Here is an 18580-nt window from a genome sequence, read left to right on the forward strand (position 1 = left end):
GTGAAGAATTAATACCAATCATGGACAGATTCTTTCAAAACACAGAAGAGGGGAGAGCATTTCTCAACTAATTCTATGAGGCTAGTATTAACCTACCACCAAAACCAGAAAAAGATATCATAATAAAAGAAAACCACAAACCAATATTTTATGAATGCACATGCAAAATCTTCAGCAAAGTACTAACAATTAAATTCAGCAATATATAAAAAACATTATACACCAGGACTGAGAATTATCACAGGAATGTAAGGTTAGTTTAACATCTAAAAACCAATTAGTGTAATACATCATATCAAGACAAAGGGAAAAACATAACCAACTGAATAGACCTCCCTCAAAATGTATGAACATGCCAACATTCTTTAATAATAAAAATACTCAACTGAGTAGGAATAGACCTTGGAACTTCAACTTGATAGTGGGTATCTATGAAAAGCCTATAACTAGAATCATGCTTAATGGTGAAAGACTGGATGCTTCCCTCCTAAGATCAGGAATAAGACAAGGATTTTTGTGCTTGCCATTTCTATTCCACATTATAGGGGAGGTTCTCACCAGGGAAATTGGACAAGAAAATGATATAAAATGCATCCAGATTAGAAAAGAAGTGAAACTATCTCTATTTACAAATGATAAGATTTTATATATAAACTATCCTGAAGAATCCACTTAAATAACTCTAGAATTAGTAAATGAATTCAGCAAATTTGAAGGTTACAAGCTTTATATACAAAAATCAATTGTACTTCTCTCTATAAAAATAATGTGAAAGTGAAATTAAGTAACAATTCCATTTACAATAGCATCAAAAAGAATACAATACTTACAAATGTATTTAATAAAAGTGTAAAGCACAGACTCTGAAAATTAGAAAATATTGTTGAAAAAAAACTAAGGAAGACATAAATAAATGGAAAAACAGCTCATGTACATAGATCAGAATACTTAATATTGTTAAGATGGGAGCATTTCCCAAATTGATCTGTGGATTCAATGCTGTCCTGTTAAAATCCCACCTAGCCATTGTGCAGAAATTGATAAGCTGATTCTAAAATTCATATGAAATTGCAAAAGACCCAGAATAGACAAAACAATTTTGAAAGAGAAAAACAAAGTTGGAGGACTCACAATTCCCAATATCAAAACTTATTGTGAATATATAGTAATCAAGATGATGAGATCTAGCACAAAGGCAGGCATAGAGATAAATAACAGAACTGAGAGTCTAGAAATACTTCTTTACATTTAAGTCAATTTATTTTTGACAGAAGTACCAAGACAATTTGGTGGGGGAAAGAATAGTGTTTTCAACAAATAATGCAGGTACAACCTGGTATCCACATGTGAAAGAATGAAGTTGTACTTCACAAAAGAATTAACTAAATGCATCACAGAACTACACATAAGAGTCATACTATACAACTCGTAGAAGCAAATATAGGATTACACTTTTATGACCTGGGTTAGGCAAAGCCTTTTTAAGGTTGACACAAAAAGTACAAGAGAAAAAAACAATCTAAAAACAAAAACAGATAAATTGGACTTTGTAAAAGTTAAAAACTTTTATGTTTCAAAAGACACAGTTCAGAAAGTGAAAAACAATCCACATATGGAGAAAATTTTTGCAAATCATAGGTCTGATAAAGTACTTGTATAAAAAATACACGAAGATTTCTTGCAAGTAAATAACAAAAGGCCACTAACTCAACTAGAAGTGGAAAAAGGTCTGCATAGACATTTCTCCAATTAAGACATATGACAGCTGAGAGGCATATGAAAAAGAAATGCTCAACATCATTATCATTAGGGAAATGCAAATCACAACATAATTTGATACCACTTTGCCCCCACTAAGATGGCTACAATAGAAAAGACAGTTAATAACAAGGATTGACAAGGATGTGGAGTAATTAGAATCCTCATGCACTGTTGGTGGGAATGTAAAGTGGTGCAGAAAATTTAGAAACAGTCTGGCAGTTTTTCAAAATGTTAAGCATAGAGATACCATATGACCCAACAATTCCACTCCTGGGTAAATATAAAGATAAACGAAAACATATGTCCACACAAAAACTTGTAAATGAATGCTTATGGCAGCATTATAAATAATAGCCAAAAAGAAGGAACAAGTCTATCAATTGATGAATAGATAAATAAAATATAACACAAATATAGCAATGGAATATTACTTGGATATAAAAAGGAACAAACTACTAACACAAGCTACAACATATATGAACCTCAAAACACTATGCTAAATGAAAAAAGCTAATCATAAAAGACCACACACATATTTTATGATCCCATTTATATAAAATAAAATGTTCAAAATAAGCAAATCTATAGAAATGGAAAGTAAATTAATTATCTCCTAGGGTTGGGGAGTTGGAGAAAGGGAAATGACTACCGATGGGTACAGATGATAAAGATGTTTTTAAACTCATTTTGGTGAAATTTTCACAAATCTGTAAATATGCTAAAAATCACTGAAGTTTATATGGATGAATTGTATGACATGTTAATATCAATATCAATAAAGCTGATAAAAAAGATACAACTATAACTTAGACTAAGTAGTTAGTAGTAGAGGTGGTGAGAATTCAATGGCTCTAAATATATTTTCAACTAAAGGCAATGGACTGGATGAGAGAAAGAGAAGTGTTAGATGAATCAATATTTTTGGCTCAGTGGGATATAATGGGCATTAAGATTCAGAATAAAGATTTGGAGTTTAATGTTTGAGGTCATATGCAAATATTTTTCAAATTAATGAAAGAATAAATGTGACTTCTACCATACAGGAGTCCGTATGTCTCTTATTTCTAGTTAAATGTGAAGGCAAGTTTCTATAATGACTTCCAATGATTTCTGCCTATTGGTATTCACTAGCTTGTTGAATTCCCCTCCCTTTGATGATGTGCTGGACCTAATAACTCTCTTCCAAAGAGTAGTGTATGGTAAAAATGATAGGATCTCATTTCTGAGATTAGGTTATAAAAGTTCCAGATCTCTTAAAAGCTCACACTATTGCTAAAAATGTCTCAAATTTATCTATGCTTGGATGTTTTGCTTCTTTATATATATATATATTTTAATATATATCATATATATTTTTATTTCTTTATATTTTATTTAAATGCTTCATGCTTATGTAAGTGTCTATTCTGCTGAGTGCACAGACTGCCTTGTTCATTATTGAACCTTCAAAATACATTATTTGCTACCTAGTGAACTTTCATTAAACCAATATTTGGTCACAATTTTATTTTTTATTAAATATTCTTACCTTCTCTAAATTTTCTCTTTTTTTTTAAAGATTTTATTTATTTATTAGAGAGCGTGTGATAGCATGAGCAGGGGAGAGGGGCAGAGGGAGAGGGAGAAGCAGACTTCCCGCTGAGCAGGGAGCCCGATGCGGGGCTCGATCCCAGGACCCTGGGATCATGACCTGAGCCGAAGGCAGATGCTTAACGACTGAGCCACCCAGGCACCCCCTTCTCTAAATTTTATCTTTGAAATACCCTATTAACTATAACTATCAGGGTTTTTTGATATCTTGTATTTGTTGGACAGCATAAGTCTGTATACTGCATAATTTAGTAAAGATATAGGCATAGCAGCCATTGAAAGGCAGCTCTCTGTCAGTTTTATATCTTTGTGTCATGAATTCCAATATTACACTCCTTTTATTTAATTAATTAATTAATTTATTTATTTATTTTAAAAGATTTTTTTTAAGATTTTATTTATTTATTTATTTGAGAGAGAGAGAGAGAAACAGCATGAGAGGGGAGAGGGTCGAGCAGGGAGCCTGATGCGGGACTCGATCCTGGGACTCCAGGATCATGACCTGAGCCGAAGGCAGTCACTTAACCAACTGAGCCACCCAGGCACCCCACTCCTTTTATTTTTTAATTAAAACCTCTACATAAGTGATACTTAAAAATTTTCCATAGTTACTCTTTGATGAGTTTGAGTTTTTATGAACAGAATTTAAATGTCAGCATTTTTCTTATCAGAAAATTTGTCTAATTATGAAAAAAATTATACAGAGTTCATAAATATGTGTGGCATTTTAAAAGTAGAATTTAAAAACTTATGCCTTTATTTCAAGAATTCCTAACTTATTTACTCATAAATAAAATGCATGACTATTTAACAAAATATCAAGAAAAACACATAATTATTGGAAAGTTATCATTGAAGACAAGTTTGTATTTTTCTTTTTTTCCTTCAGGATATTTATGGTCTACTACTACTATTAGTGAACTGAAGGGCCTCATTCATTTGAAAATGTTAATGAGTCTGTACACAAAACTTAAAAAAACAAAACAATATTTTTTAATTTCTTTTTTTCCCTCACAAATCTATTGTGGAATAAAAATAAATAATCCTGGCTTATGTTACAAGCACTCTTGCTCTCTAGGTTTGAAAAAGAGGTGTAGGTTAAGTCAGGAATGAGTTTTGGTAACATTTTCATCAAGCACTTTAATGTTAGCCAATGTTTCTCATTCTCTCGAGCTTTTGTTTGTTGTCATCTTTGAAGTGTTGCTTCTAGTTAGTGAGATTCTCAAGCAACAGAATGAAAACAAAAAATGTATGGTTTACTAAAAGAAAGAATCCAAATTTTTTTTCCCTACCCTACTGCCATACAAGTATAGTATCTTATAATTAACATATCTTGGTTGACTATATTTATCATTCAACTAACACCCTCTACACAAGCATAAAGATACTCACATGACATATATGGTTATGTAATAGGCATGCATACATATATATATGCACACATAAACACGTTCATACACTGAATATACATGTGTTCATGGATTAAGCATATATACACATAACCTCCTATATATAACACACATGCATTCACACCACATATATAAGTGTGCATGGATTTAAAAATAATAGTACTTTGAAAACCTCCAGAACTGATCACTGAATTGAGTAAAGTCACAAATTACAGAATTACAATTACAAAATTAGTATACAAAAAAATGTTGACTTTCTTTGCACTAATAAGGAAGTAGCAGAAAGAGGAATTGAGAGAACAATCCTATTTACAGTTGCACCAAAAATATAAAATACCTAAGAATAAACCTAAACAAGGAGGTGTAACATCTGTACTCCAAAAACTATAAAACTCTGATAAAAGAAATGGAAGATGACACAAATGGAAAGATACTCTATGCTTGTGGATTGGAAGGACCAATATTGTTAACATATGCATACTACCCAAAGCAATCTATATATTTAATTCAATGCCTATGAAAATACCAACAACATTTTTCATAGAACTAGAACAAATAATGCTAAATTTATATGGAACCACAAAAGATTACAACTGGTCAAAGCAATCTTGAAAAAGAAGAACAAAGCTGTAGTGATCAAAACAGTATTGTATTGGCACAAAAATAGACACATAGATCTATAGAACAGATTAGGGAGCCCAGAAATAAACCCATGATTATATGATCAATTAATCTACAACAAAGGGTGCAAGAAAATGCAATGAGAAAAAGACAATCTCTTCAACAAATTGTGTTGGGAAAACTGGACAGCTATATGCAAAGAATGAAACAGGACTACTTTCTTATACCATACACAAAAATAAATTCAAAATGGATTAAGGACTTAAATGTGAGACTTGAAACCATTAGACTCTTAGAAGAAAACATAGGCTGTAATTTCTTTGACATTAGCCATAGAAACATTTTTTTTTTTTAAGACATGTCTCCTCAGGCAAGGGAAACAAAAGCAAAATTAAACCTCTGGGACTACACCAAAATAAAAAGCAGAGTACCTGAATAGACAATTTTCCAAAAAAAGACACAAATGACCAACAGACACATGAAAAGAAGCTCAAAATCATTAATCATCAGATAAATGCAAATCGAAACCATGATGAGATATCACTTTACAACTGTAAGAATGGTTAGAATAAAAAAGACAAGAAATAACAAACATTGGTGAGGATGTAGAGAAAAAGGAACAATCGTGCACCATTGGTGGGAATATAAATTTGTGCAGTCACTGTGGAAAACAGTATGGAGGTTCCTCAAAAAACTAAAAATAGAAATATCATATGATTTAGCAATTATGCTACTGGGTATTTATCCAAAGAAAATGAAAACACTAATTGAAAAAAAATATGTATCCTTATATATGGACCCCTATGTTTATTGTAGCATTATTTACAATAGCCAAGATATGGAAGCAACCCAAGTGTCCACTCATAGATGAATGGATAAAGAAGATGTGGTATATGCACAATGGAATATTGCTCAGCCATAGAAAAGAATGGGATCCTGCCATCTGCAACAACAGGGATTGACTAGTGGGTAAAATGCTAAGTGAAATAAGTCAGGAAGAGAATGACAAATACCATACGATCTCACTCATGTAGAGGATTTAAGAAACAAATGAAGTAAAAGGAGAAAAACAAAAAAACCCAGAATCTTAAATACAGAGAACAAACTGGTGGATGCCAGAGGGGAGGTGGGTGGGAGAATGGATGAAATAGATAGAGTGAATTAAGAGTACACTTACTGTGATGAGCACTGAATAATGTAGAGAATTGAATCATTATATTGTACACCTGAAACTAATATAACACTGCTAACTATGCTTCAATAAAAAATGTTATTGACAAAAAAAAAAAAAAGAAATGCAATGCTTTACAGTAATAAAAGCTCTTCTAAAATGATGAAACAGTAAAGAAACAGTGTTGCAATATATTTCTCTCTTGATTTTTAGGCATATTACAACAGAAAATGAACTCTATCCATACAGAATTTGGACAAACACTACAAATAAAACCATTCTGATTGTTTAACTGCTTTTGAAACATCAATATAAAACTAGTAATATGTCATTTGAATCATTTTTGTAAGTGTGAGAATAACTGTGCTTTTGACTGATAACCCCTCTGACAGCCAAGGTCATACCAAAGAATATCAGGTTGGAATAAAAAAAAAAAGAGATTTAAACATTTTTTTTTTCAGTTTAAATTGGTCATTTAGTTTGAAAATCTCTTTCCATATTTGCTTCAGTTGCAACTAGATGAGTATTTCAAGACGTTCATTCCAGATTTGTGGACTGACGATGTCAATGATCACAGAATTTTAGAAATGGAACTGATCAGTGGATTATCTGGTCCAGTACTTTTGGTTGGCAGATGAGCTGATGTAAATTAATTATCTAAAAACTTTGTGGTTAAGAGAATGAAAAAGGAAATCATTACTATTTCAGGGGAGGAAACCGGGGCATGAAGACATTAAATGAGATGCCAACTGTATTAGAACTTGTTACTTGCAGTCAGGACTAAAATATAGCCTGCTAATATCTCATGTAGTGCTTTCCACTATCCTATCCCATCTTGATACTGTTGATGGTTTTGAAGTGTCATCTGGATGTGGAAAGATAAAATTTAATAGGAAAGAAATACATTCCCTGGCTCTCTGGACAACACACTTACTGTCATCCTATGTTTACTGCTAAAGATGGGTTTTGGATGTCACTGCTTGAAGAGTCCTGAGAAGTTTTATCGAGGTGAACTCCAGAAGGAAAAGAACAATGTCATTTCAGTATGTGTGTTTAACAGACTTCATTTTAGTTGTAATATTTTGCTTATGCAACATATAATAAGATTATTTTTTACAAAATGTATTTATAGGTTTCAGTCTAGCATTTAGCCACACTGACTAAACAATGTAATTGCTCTGAATGAACTCTAAATAGCTTTCAACATTTCATTACAAAGCAATTACATCTGAGTCTTTCCCAGTGTTTTTGGCATGGCCTTTTAAAAAAAGAAATTATACAAACAGGCGAAATCAACCATTATGAAATATAACCCACATGCTTAAAAAGCAAGCCTTCACAGTGAAAGTGAGGTAGGTGAGGTTGAAGTCAAATGATAAACAGTTTATTGTCAAGGTAACTGCAAAGAGAGAATTCATCATGCTTACTCAAGGTAAGTTTATTTTTTGAAAAGGGAATATTTACTTAATTTTACAATGCTATGAAGTAGTACAAAATTTATTAGATATTCTTTGAGAGTTAAGTGAAGATCAACCTCTTGTAAATCTGTATTTTAAAAAAATATTTGGCTTTTATAAAGGGAAGCATAATTGTGTGCTTGTCTGATTTTGGAAGATCATAATTGGTTAACACCTACTGAGTGCTGACTGTGTTGCAGGCACTGCTCTAAGCACGTATCTTCAAATACGTGTCCTCAAATATGGATCAGTATAATCCTATGGGTAGTTGTTACTATTATCCTCATTTCTACAGATGGGGGGACTGAGACACAGGGTAAGTAATTTTTGTTCAAGAACAAGCAGCCATGATAGAAGGTTGGGATTCAAACACAAGCACTGTGGTGCCTGTGTCCATGATCTTAATTGCTTTTTGTGCTACACACACTTACTTGTAAGGATACTATGCACAGATCTTACACAGGTCTGGGGATTTAGAGGTGGAAAGAATGGTGAACCATTAACATAATAACCAAGCATAACTTCATAAAATATCATAGTGCTTATTTGGCCTTAGGTCTATGCCTCCTAATGTGGCTTTTAAAAAAATAAAACATTAACGATCATGCAGTGCAAATTAACTCTTTAATTTATTTATTTTAATTTATTTATTTTTAATTTTCTTATGTCATGTTAATCACCAGACATGACATCATTAGTTTTTGATGTAGTGTTCCATGATTCATTGTTTGCGTATAACACCCAGTGCTCCATTCAGTACGTGCCCTCTTTAATACCCATCACCAGGCTAACCCATCCTCCCACCCCCCTCCCCTCTAGAACCCTCAGTTTGTTTCTCAGAGTCCATCATCTCTCATGGTTCGTCTCCCCCTCCGATTTCCCCCCTTTCATTTTATCCTTCCTACTCTCTTCTTCTTTTTTTTTTTTTTAACATATAATGTATTATTTGTTTCAGAGGTACAGATCTGAGATTCAACAGTCTTGCACAATTCACAGCGCTTACCAGAACACATACCCTCCCCAGTGTCCATCACCCAGTCACCCCATCCCTCCCACCCCACCCCACCACTCCAGCACCCTTCAGTTTGTTTCCTGAGATTAAGAATTCCTCATATCAGTGAGATCATATGATACATGTCTTTCTCTGATTGACTTATTTCGCTTAGCATAATACCCTCCAGTTGCATGGACGTCGTTTATTTTAAATGAAAACTGCTTATTTTAAGATAGGTTTAACTGAGGCCCAGGGTCTTTGGGTGATCCACATACCCCTTGTGACTATCTGTTCCCTCTGTGTGAAGATGTGAGAATGGGCATCTGAGTATTTTTCTGGGAAAAAAAAAATGTTTTTCCTTAGATTGTTAGAGGGATATATGGCTCACCTAATATAGAGCAGGGTGGGCAAACTTTTTCAGTAAAGGTAAATATTTTAGGCTTTGTGGGCCATATGTGGTTTCTTTTGCAACTATTCACCTCTACTGTAGTGCAAAAGCAGCTATAGACAATACATAAAGGTAAGCGTGGCAGTGTTCCAACAACATTGTATTTATGTTCATTAAAATTTGAATTTTATATAACATCTATGTCACAAAGTATTATTGTGCCTTTGACTGTTAGCCAATCATTTAAAAATGTAAAAGACAATCAAACAAACAAAACCCACCCCAAGATGAAAAATATCTTAGCTCAGGGACAAGAAAAAGCAAGCAGCAGGCCAAATTTGGCCCATGGGCCATCTGATAATTTGTTAGAAAGGCAAGTTCTCAGGCCTCTCTGAAAATCTTTGGAATCAGAAACTTCAGAATTGGACCCAGCAGTCTGTTTTAAAAAGTGTCTTAGGTGAAAAGGATACATGCTGCAGTTTGAGAACCACTGGTTCTCAATGATTCAGTTCACCCATCCATTCATTTCTCCTTACAATAAATGCTTTTTGAGATGTAATTATAATGTATCAGGAATACAGTGGAGAAAGTACTAGATTTCCTCCTCATAGGTGCAAGAATAATTCTTCCATAAAACAAAAGATGGTAACTTTCTGACAATGACCTACTTTTTGAAATACATTTTATAGTATATCATGGCCCTATCCATACACACACACATGCCTGGAACAAAATAACACAAAGGAATATGTACCCTAATACGTGTGAGGCACTTTCTGATATTGTCTGTTCTATTTCTGTTGTATTCACCCCAGTAAATTGATTTTGCAATCCACTTATACATTACAACTCGGAGTTTGAAAAATACTGCAATAAAATATGCTCACCAGTGCAAATTCCTTGTTGAGAATCATCTGTTCAACTAAAGATGACTCATTGTGGAAGAGGTGGGGTTGCATATGGCTCCACATATGAGGAAACCACCAGAACTCATCCACAGACCTAAGCAAAAGGTCATCTCCTTCATCTTCCTCTTCAGTCCCTGTAAAACATGAGGTTAAAAATGGTTTGAATGAATATTTCGTATTGGCTTGAAGATGATGTTTGTCAGATTTTTGTTATTCTTCTTACTACTGATACATAAATCCTATTTTGCATTGTTTTAATAATAATAAAAAGAAATGACCATAGTCTAAATTACACTGAAGGCAATGTGGCTGGGCGTTGTGATGAGTTGGAGTGCAGATAGTTGTTTAGTTTAGAACTTAGGGGTATTTTGTCACTGACACTGTTCAGGATTGCTAGCGTATGGTGAGAAATGAATAAACAAACTTCATTTGAGACAATTTATTTTTGTTTTAAAAGTATTAGCTGATAATTCTTTTCCTTTTGCATGCACAGGGGAAACCTGATCAGAGATGATTTTTTTTATTCTTAAAAATATTCTTGCATATGAGTCTAAAATTGAGCTTAAAATTTAAGTGATGAAGTTTGTTAATTTTTTTCTGATTAGAAAAATAATATATGCTTATTGAATAAGTGAAAAAAAAGCACAGACTAGTGATATATGAATCTCAAAAACAAAACAAAACAAAACAAAAACAAAGATCATCATCTAGAGCTAACATTTTGGTATTTTGATATTTTCTTTTAAATCTTTTTTTGCTTTTTTAAAAGTTGAGCTAACACTGTATAATTACTTTTGTATCCTTACATTTTTAACATAAATATTATGAACATATACATTTCCTATTTTGATACCAATATTTCTTAAAACTTAAACAATGAAGTTATTAACACAATAGAACCTTGGCTTGGGAACTTTAATATAAAGTTCTCATCTTCTCTTAAGAAAATTTGTGTTCAAGGCATAGTAAAAACCCTTTGTCATGCCACAAGTGAGAAAAAAAAAAAAAGAACGAAATAACAACTTAATTCCCAGGGAATTCTCTTCATTGCAGATACCAACAAATATTTTCACCGTATGAAATCATACAATTTTTGCACAATTTTACAATATGCAGTCTAATTTTAAAACGTTCTGGATCAATAATATAAGAATTGATTCCTATTTGGTCTCTAGATACTTAACTAAATAAGTGAAGTAAAATAACAGATTCTGTCTTAGAGTGTGAGGTGTATTTATTTGGTTTATTTTTCCACAATATAATATGTTTTACAGATGGCTGCTTAATTTAATACTAAGCAAATAAATATTAAAGTTTTTTTTTTTTAAAGAATCCTCTCCAAATGTTTCATTTATGTGTCTCATAATAAAGATTTCACTGATCATGCAGTAAAGAGTGCTGTGAAATGGTTAAAGTGTATATTTGATATCAATAAATACAAAAGTAGAGTCTCTACTTCTGCCATTTACTTTACTATGTGATCTTGGACAAGTCAACTTCTTTGAATCTCAGTTTCCTGGTTTAAAATGGGGATATAAATACCTATCTCATTGGGTCTTTGTGAAAAGTGAATGAGATTGATTTATTAAAGCACTTAAAATCATGACTTGCAGATAGCAAGCACTTCATAAATATCAGGATCTCTTTGTTCTTAAAAATAATATCTACAGGTTTATACTTATAGTGTTCTAAATTTATATATTTTTACAAATTCTTGAAAACATTGCTTGCCTAGATTATTAATTTCTTGAAGTCAGAGATTGGATTCCTTTAACTTGCACAGTATTATGCCACTTCCCCAGAGCAGTGAGTAGGTGAGTAATTTAATTCAATCCATATTAATATAATGTCAGTGAACTTCAGAGCTTTCATATGTCTGCCGAAGTGCATGGAAACTTTTGTGTGTATTTATGTATATGAATTATTTCTATGGTACAGTTCATAATGCATAGTTCTTAGAGGGTGTAAGGACCGTCAGGTTTAATTAGAGTTTTGGCACCATACTACTTGTAATAGTTGCTACTATACAAAGGGTAAAGAAATAGAAGTTTTGAATGTGATAAAGTCTTATGAATCAGTTGAGCAGACAGAATCCTTAATTTTTGTTAACTTTAGCTAAAATTGTTAGTAAGACAGACTTGCAATTCATTGACTTTGTTAATATAGAGAATTTCAAACGTTGAAATCCAAATAGAGAAAAGTTTATCATTTCCTCAGATGGATTTTAAGCATGAAGTGTTTAGACCATGTTTCTTACGGCCATAATTTAGCCCACTGAAGCACAGATTAGAGTTACTTTATGTCACATGCAATGAATGAATTGACAGTTCTCCCACCCTTCTGTTGTGCTTTGAATACAGAATGTTTGAGAAATGCTTCCATTCACTTTAAACTTCACTGATTGTTATTGAAAGTAGCAGGAATCACAAAACACATACTTGACCAGGAAGGAGGTCAATTAATCAACTTAAATGAAATTTGTAGACTATTGATATAAACAGATACATGACTGATCATAAAATATTAATAATTTTTATACTAGAGATTGTGTTAATTTATAAACACTCTTCACAAGGTTGAGAGTGATATTTAAAACTTTATTTTTTCACCTCATAGATTAATTTCCCATCAGCCTTTCTCTTACTTTATATAGGTCTTATAATTCAAAGCCATGTGAGGCAAGCTTGTGACACTAGAAATAGCTTAATGAAAAATATGATACCAAGTCATGCTGAGGGACCAACGCAGAATTTCAAATGTTTTAAAATCCAACTAAATGAAAATATTAAATTTTCAAATCACTATAAACACATATTTTTCTATACTATTAACACATATTTTTCTATACCTAATTTAATATGTGAGGATATAATTTGTAGTTCATACATCACCATATTTAACACAAGTTACAATCCATTAAAAGAATTTGTGTTCATATTTAGCCTTTTACTTCTAATCTGATCTAGATTCAAATCTACAACATCATTATTATTTTTTAGAAGATTTATTTATTTATTTATTTATTTGACAGAGAGCACAAGCAGGCAGAGTGGTAGGCAGAGGAAGAGGGAGAAGCAGGCTCTCTGCTGAGCAGGGAGCCCAACATGGGGCTCAAACTCAGGACCCTAGGATTATGGCATGAGCCAAAGGCAGCTGCTTAACCAACAGAGCCACCCAGGCGCCCCCAAATCTACATCATTATTAATTAAAAATGTAGTATTTTTTGTTCTCACTTAATAGTTTTTCCCTCTTACCTCTCTAAATTCTCAATAAATAGGAAGTTTTTAAATTCAGAAGTAAAATATTGAAGAATTTACTTTTTTGTTACCACTTGTAGATGATCTTGTTATGAAATAATAGCATACTTCTAGAAGTTCTTTAAGTCTGCCAATATAAGGATAATTTTAGCAAAATCTGGGCTAGAGGTTAATTCCCATAAGGCAATGTTAAAATGCAATTTATAAAATTCCAGTGTCTGCATTATTGCTTTTGTACAAATGTCTGCTTTATATTTGCTCATTATGTATGAAATATTGTAATTCCTGAATGGTAAGAAGATGTTTGTATTTTCTTTGTATATTGAATCTGGCATGGTTCCATATAGGTAGGTATGCACTAAACTAATTTTAAATACTACAATAAATAAAAGAACTGGGTGGTGATGAAAATCGATTAAAAGTTACCTATGGTTACCTATTAGTTCTAGAACTGATAAATTCAACAGAGCTGCAGAGTTCAAAAATCAATATACAGAAATCTGTTGTATTTCTATGCACTAATAACAAAAGAGCAGAAAGAGAAATTAAGAAAACAATCCCATTTACAATTGCACCAAAAATAATAAAATACTTAGGAATAAACCTAACCAAGGAAGTGTAACAACAGTACTCTAAAGACTATAAGACATTGATGAAAGAAATAGGAGATGAAGAAATTCCAAGCAAATGGAAAGAAAGATATGCCATGCTGATGAATTGGAAGAACAAATATTAAAATATCCAAACTATCCAAGCAATCTATAGGTTCAGTGCAATCCATATCAAAATATCAATAGTATTTTTCACAGAACAAGAACAAATAATCCTAAAATTTGTATGAAACCACAAAAGATCACAAACAGCCAAAGCCATCTTGAGGAAGAAGAACAAAACTGGGGGTCCACACTCCCAGATTTCAAAGTGTACTGCAAAGCTATTGTAATCAAAACAGTATAGAACAACACAAAAAAAAGCCACATAGATCAATAGAGCAGAATAGAGAGCCCAGACAGAAACCCACACTTATGTGGTCAATTAATCTATGACAAAGGAAGGAAGGATATACTAGGGGGAAAAATAGTCTCTTCAATAAATGGTGTTGGAAAAATTAGACAACTATATGCAAAAGAATGAAACTGGACACCATACACACAAATAAACTCAAAAAGGACTAAAGATCTAAATATAAGACCTGAAACAATAAAACTCTTAAAAGAAAACATAGGCAGTAATCTGTGGACATCAACCTCAGCAATAATTTTCTGGATATGTTTCCCCAGTCAAGAAAAACAAAAGCAAAAATAAATTATTGGGACTACATCACACTAAAATGATTTTGCACAGCAAAGGAAACCAACAACAAAACAAAAAGGCAACCTACTGAAAGGGAGAAGATATTTGCAGATGATACATCTGATAAAGAATTCATACAACTCAACACCAAAAAGAAATCCACAAATAATCCAATTAAAATGGGCAGAGGTATTGAATAGACATTTTCCCAGAGAAGACATACAGATGGCCCAAAGACATGTGAAAAGATACTCATATCACTAATCATCAGGAGAAAAATACAAATCAAAACCACAATGACATCACCTAACACTAGTCAGAATGGCCAGTATCCAAAATATAAAGAACTAGGAAGTGTTGGCGAGAATGTGGAGTAAAGAGAACCTTTGTGCACTGTTGGCAGGAATGCAAGCTGGTGCAGCCACTGGAGAACACAGTTCGAAGGTTCCTCCAACAACTAAAAATAGAATTACCATCCAATCCAATAATTCCACTTCTGGGTATTTACCCGAGGGAAACAAAAACACTAATTGGAAAAGATATATGAACACCTATGTTTACTGCAGCCTTATTTACAAGAGCCAAGATACGGAAGCAACCCGTGTCCATCCATAGATGAATGGATAAAGATGTGGTATATATACACAATGGAATATTACTCAGCTATAAAAAGGAATGAAATCTTACCATTTGGGACAACATGGATAGGTATGATGCTAAATGAAATAAGTCAGAGAAAGACAAATATCCTATGATTTCACTTAAATGTGAAATCTAAAAAACAAAACAAGTAATATAACACAAAGGAGAAAAAAACTCATATATTGAGAGGACAAACTAGTGGTTGCTAAAGGGAGGGGAGTGGGAGATGGGTGAAACAGGGTGAAGGGTATTAAGAGGTATAATCTCCCAGTTATAAAATAAATAAATCACCAGGATGAAAAGTATAGCATAGGGAATATAGTTAATAACAGTGTAATAACTTTGGAGACAGATGGAAACTACACTTATCATGGTGAGCATATTGTAATGCATATGACTTTTTTTTTCTAATTTTTTAAAAAGATTTTATTTATTTATTTGAGAGAAAGAGAGAGAGAGCACATGAGAGGGGGGAGGGGAGAGGTGAGAGGGAGAAGCAGACTCCCTGCTCAGCAGGGAGCCCCATGCTGGACTCAATTCCGGGACTTCAGGATCATGACCTGAGCCGAAGGCAGTCACTTAACCAACTGAGCCACCCAGGCGCCCATCATTTTTTCTAATTTTTAAAAAGATTTTATTTATTTATTTGAAAGAGAGGTCTCTCTCTTTCATGAGCAAGGGAGAGGAGAAGAGGGAGAGGGACAAGCAGACTCCATGCTGAGTGTGGAGCCCAACACAGGGCTCGATCCCACAACCCCGAGATCATGACCTGAGTGGAAATCAAGAGTGGGATGCTTAACCAACTGAGCCACCCAGGTGCCCCTGTATATGGTTTTCAAATCCCTATGTTGTACACCTGAAACTAATATCATACGTATGTCAATGATACTTCAATTAAAAATTTTTAAAAATTAACTTCAGAAAATGTGTTCAGTACATTGCAATGCATGTAAAACCTTCAAAGACACGTGGGAAATATATTTCTAAGAATGTTACTTGTATCGATAAGTATAGTTTATCTTTCCATTGTATACATATGTTTATTATGCGTTTTTTCACTGAATAACTTGTAAGGCACATACATAAAAGTTGTTTCTAAGAATGTTACTTCTGTATATGAATAAGAGCAGTGTTATTTCAATTAATGATTGTGTTCCCCCCCACTGCAGTGCAAACTCTCTTTAAAGGCAAAAAAATAAATACAGAAAGAAATAAATGTATGTATGTAACCTACAATTTCAAAATTAGAAAATAAAGTGATGTGCGTTATTCAGTTTACTTTTTTGATAAAATCAATCTTATACAAAAATACTTTTTAAAGTAATAATAATAAACACATAGCACTTAGAACATGCTATGCATTGTTCTAGATGAGGGAGATATGATTCTCATTTAGAGATGAAGAAACTGAGGCACAGAAAGTTTAAGTAACCTGTTTATGTTCACAAACCTAGTAAATGTCAGTCTGGATTTGAACAAAAGCAGTCTGTTTCTTTTCCTTTTTTTTTTTTTTTTTTTAAGATTTTATTTATTTATTTAATTGACAGAGAGAGAGACACACACACAGCGAGAGAGGGAACACAAGCAGGGGGAGTGGGAGAGGGAGAAGCAGGCTTCCCACTGAGCAGGGAGCCCAATGCGGGGCTCGATCCCAGGACCCTGGGATCATGACCTGAGCCGCAGGCAGTCGCTTAACCAACTGAGTCACCCAGGCGGCGCCCCAAAAGCGGTCTGTTTCTAATACCTACTCTGAACCAGTAATTTCTACAGAAAATAAAAAACAAAAAGCAAACAAAGGTAAATGAATGTAATACTTTTAAAAAAAGTTTCATGTTTAAAAGTTAATAGTTTTATATAAAGGGCCTATATTTTGTCAAATGAACTCTCATGAAAAAACAATATTAATACAATTTGTAAATATCCATGACGTAATTGATTGAGTCATATTCAATTTATGATTAATTACAAAGAGGGGCAATGATTGTCACTAGAAATTATGCCCTACAAAAATAATATTTGTAACACTTTATCCCTAGAAGACATCTTAACACTGTAATGTGTTCATTCTCTGAGTTTTCATTGTGCAATTCTAACCAAGCTTTACATATTTTCAGACTAAAACATTTTATTTCAAACTCCACACTTTTATTTTTTTCCTTTTAATCAACAGTATGTCCTTCCTTTTTCAATTTGGCACCTGTGAGTGGCTGACTGCGAGGGAAAGCTTAGGGATACGTCCTTTTGGGTGAGATTGTTTTTAGCAATGTGAAGGGCAGAGAAACCAAACAGGAAAGAATACACGGGAAATACAAATAAGTGGAGCAGTCTAAGAAATGAAGAATCTATCATTATTACGCTGGGCATATGTGATTAAATGTCTTCAAAACAATGAGGCTCATCAATCAGCATCCTCATGCATTGGGAAATCAGAACATCCTGGGAGAGAGCTGAGACAGTCATTGTGACAAGGCCATCTTCTAATAGTTACATATCACAGCGGAGTGCAAGTATAAGGAAAGCACTTCCCTGATTTGCAAACTTTGTTCCATATAGTTAAGCCTGCATATAAGAATGTAACTAGGTAAGATAGAAGTATGCCCTCCCTAGAGTGGACATCACCAATGTTAACTCCACTCTAGGAGAAAACTTGACATCTCTTGAGTAAATTAGTAAGTACTCAATATCATATGATTGCACCTTTGAAATACAGTATGGATGCCTTTCAATGATTCTACACTTAAAGTATCAAGTCAGTGAAAGTTTCATCCTATGTGAAGGAAAGTAAGCTTCTGGGATTTACAAATTTATATATATTGCTTGATCTCTAAAGTGTACTATCACCACAGCATAACAGAATAAAGTGTTTCTTCCATTATTTCTGTTAGGTTAGTACCAACATAAAGAGTCAAAAGAGTCAATAAGGTCTTCTTAAAAATAAAATTAAAATGATTTTTTTTTTTTTTTTGGTATCTTCCTCCAACAACTATCCCTGTGGTATTAACTAGTGTGTTGTTCATTTCCTAGTGGATGTGTACTGTGTACAAGTTCAGGATCATAAAGAAGAAATGAGAAGTGTTATAACCTGCTAT

The 18580-nt window shown here is 33.1% G+C and overlaps 1 protein-coding gene across 1 annotated transcript in view; it reads right to left on the minus strand.

The window, feature by feature from the left end:
• The window catches only part of LOC118553816 (bifunctional heparan sulfate N-deacetylase/N-sulfotransferase 4), a 300517-nt gene that overhangs the window by 135999 nt on the left and 145938 nt on the right, over nucleotides 1-18580 (minus strand). The window contains exon 5 of the mRNA XM_078068202.1: nucleotides 10279-10433. Within this exon, the coding sequence (XP_077924328.1) occupies nucleotides 10279-10433 (155 nt within the window). The remainder of the gene's footprint in view (nucleotides 1-10278; nucleotides 10434-18580) is intronic.

This window comes from Halichoerus grypus, chromosome 3 (assembly GCF_964656455.1).
Source record: "Halichoerus grypus chromosome 3, mHalGry1.hap1.1, whole genome shotgun sequence".
Taxonomy (NCBI): domain Eukaryota; kingdom Metazoa; phylum Chordata; class Mammalia; order Carnivora; family Phocidae; genus Halichoerus; species Halichoerus grypus.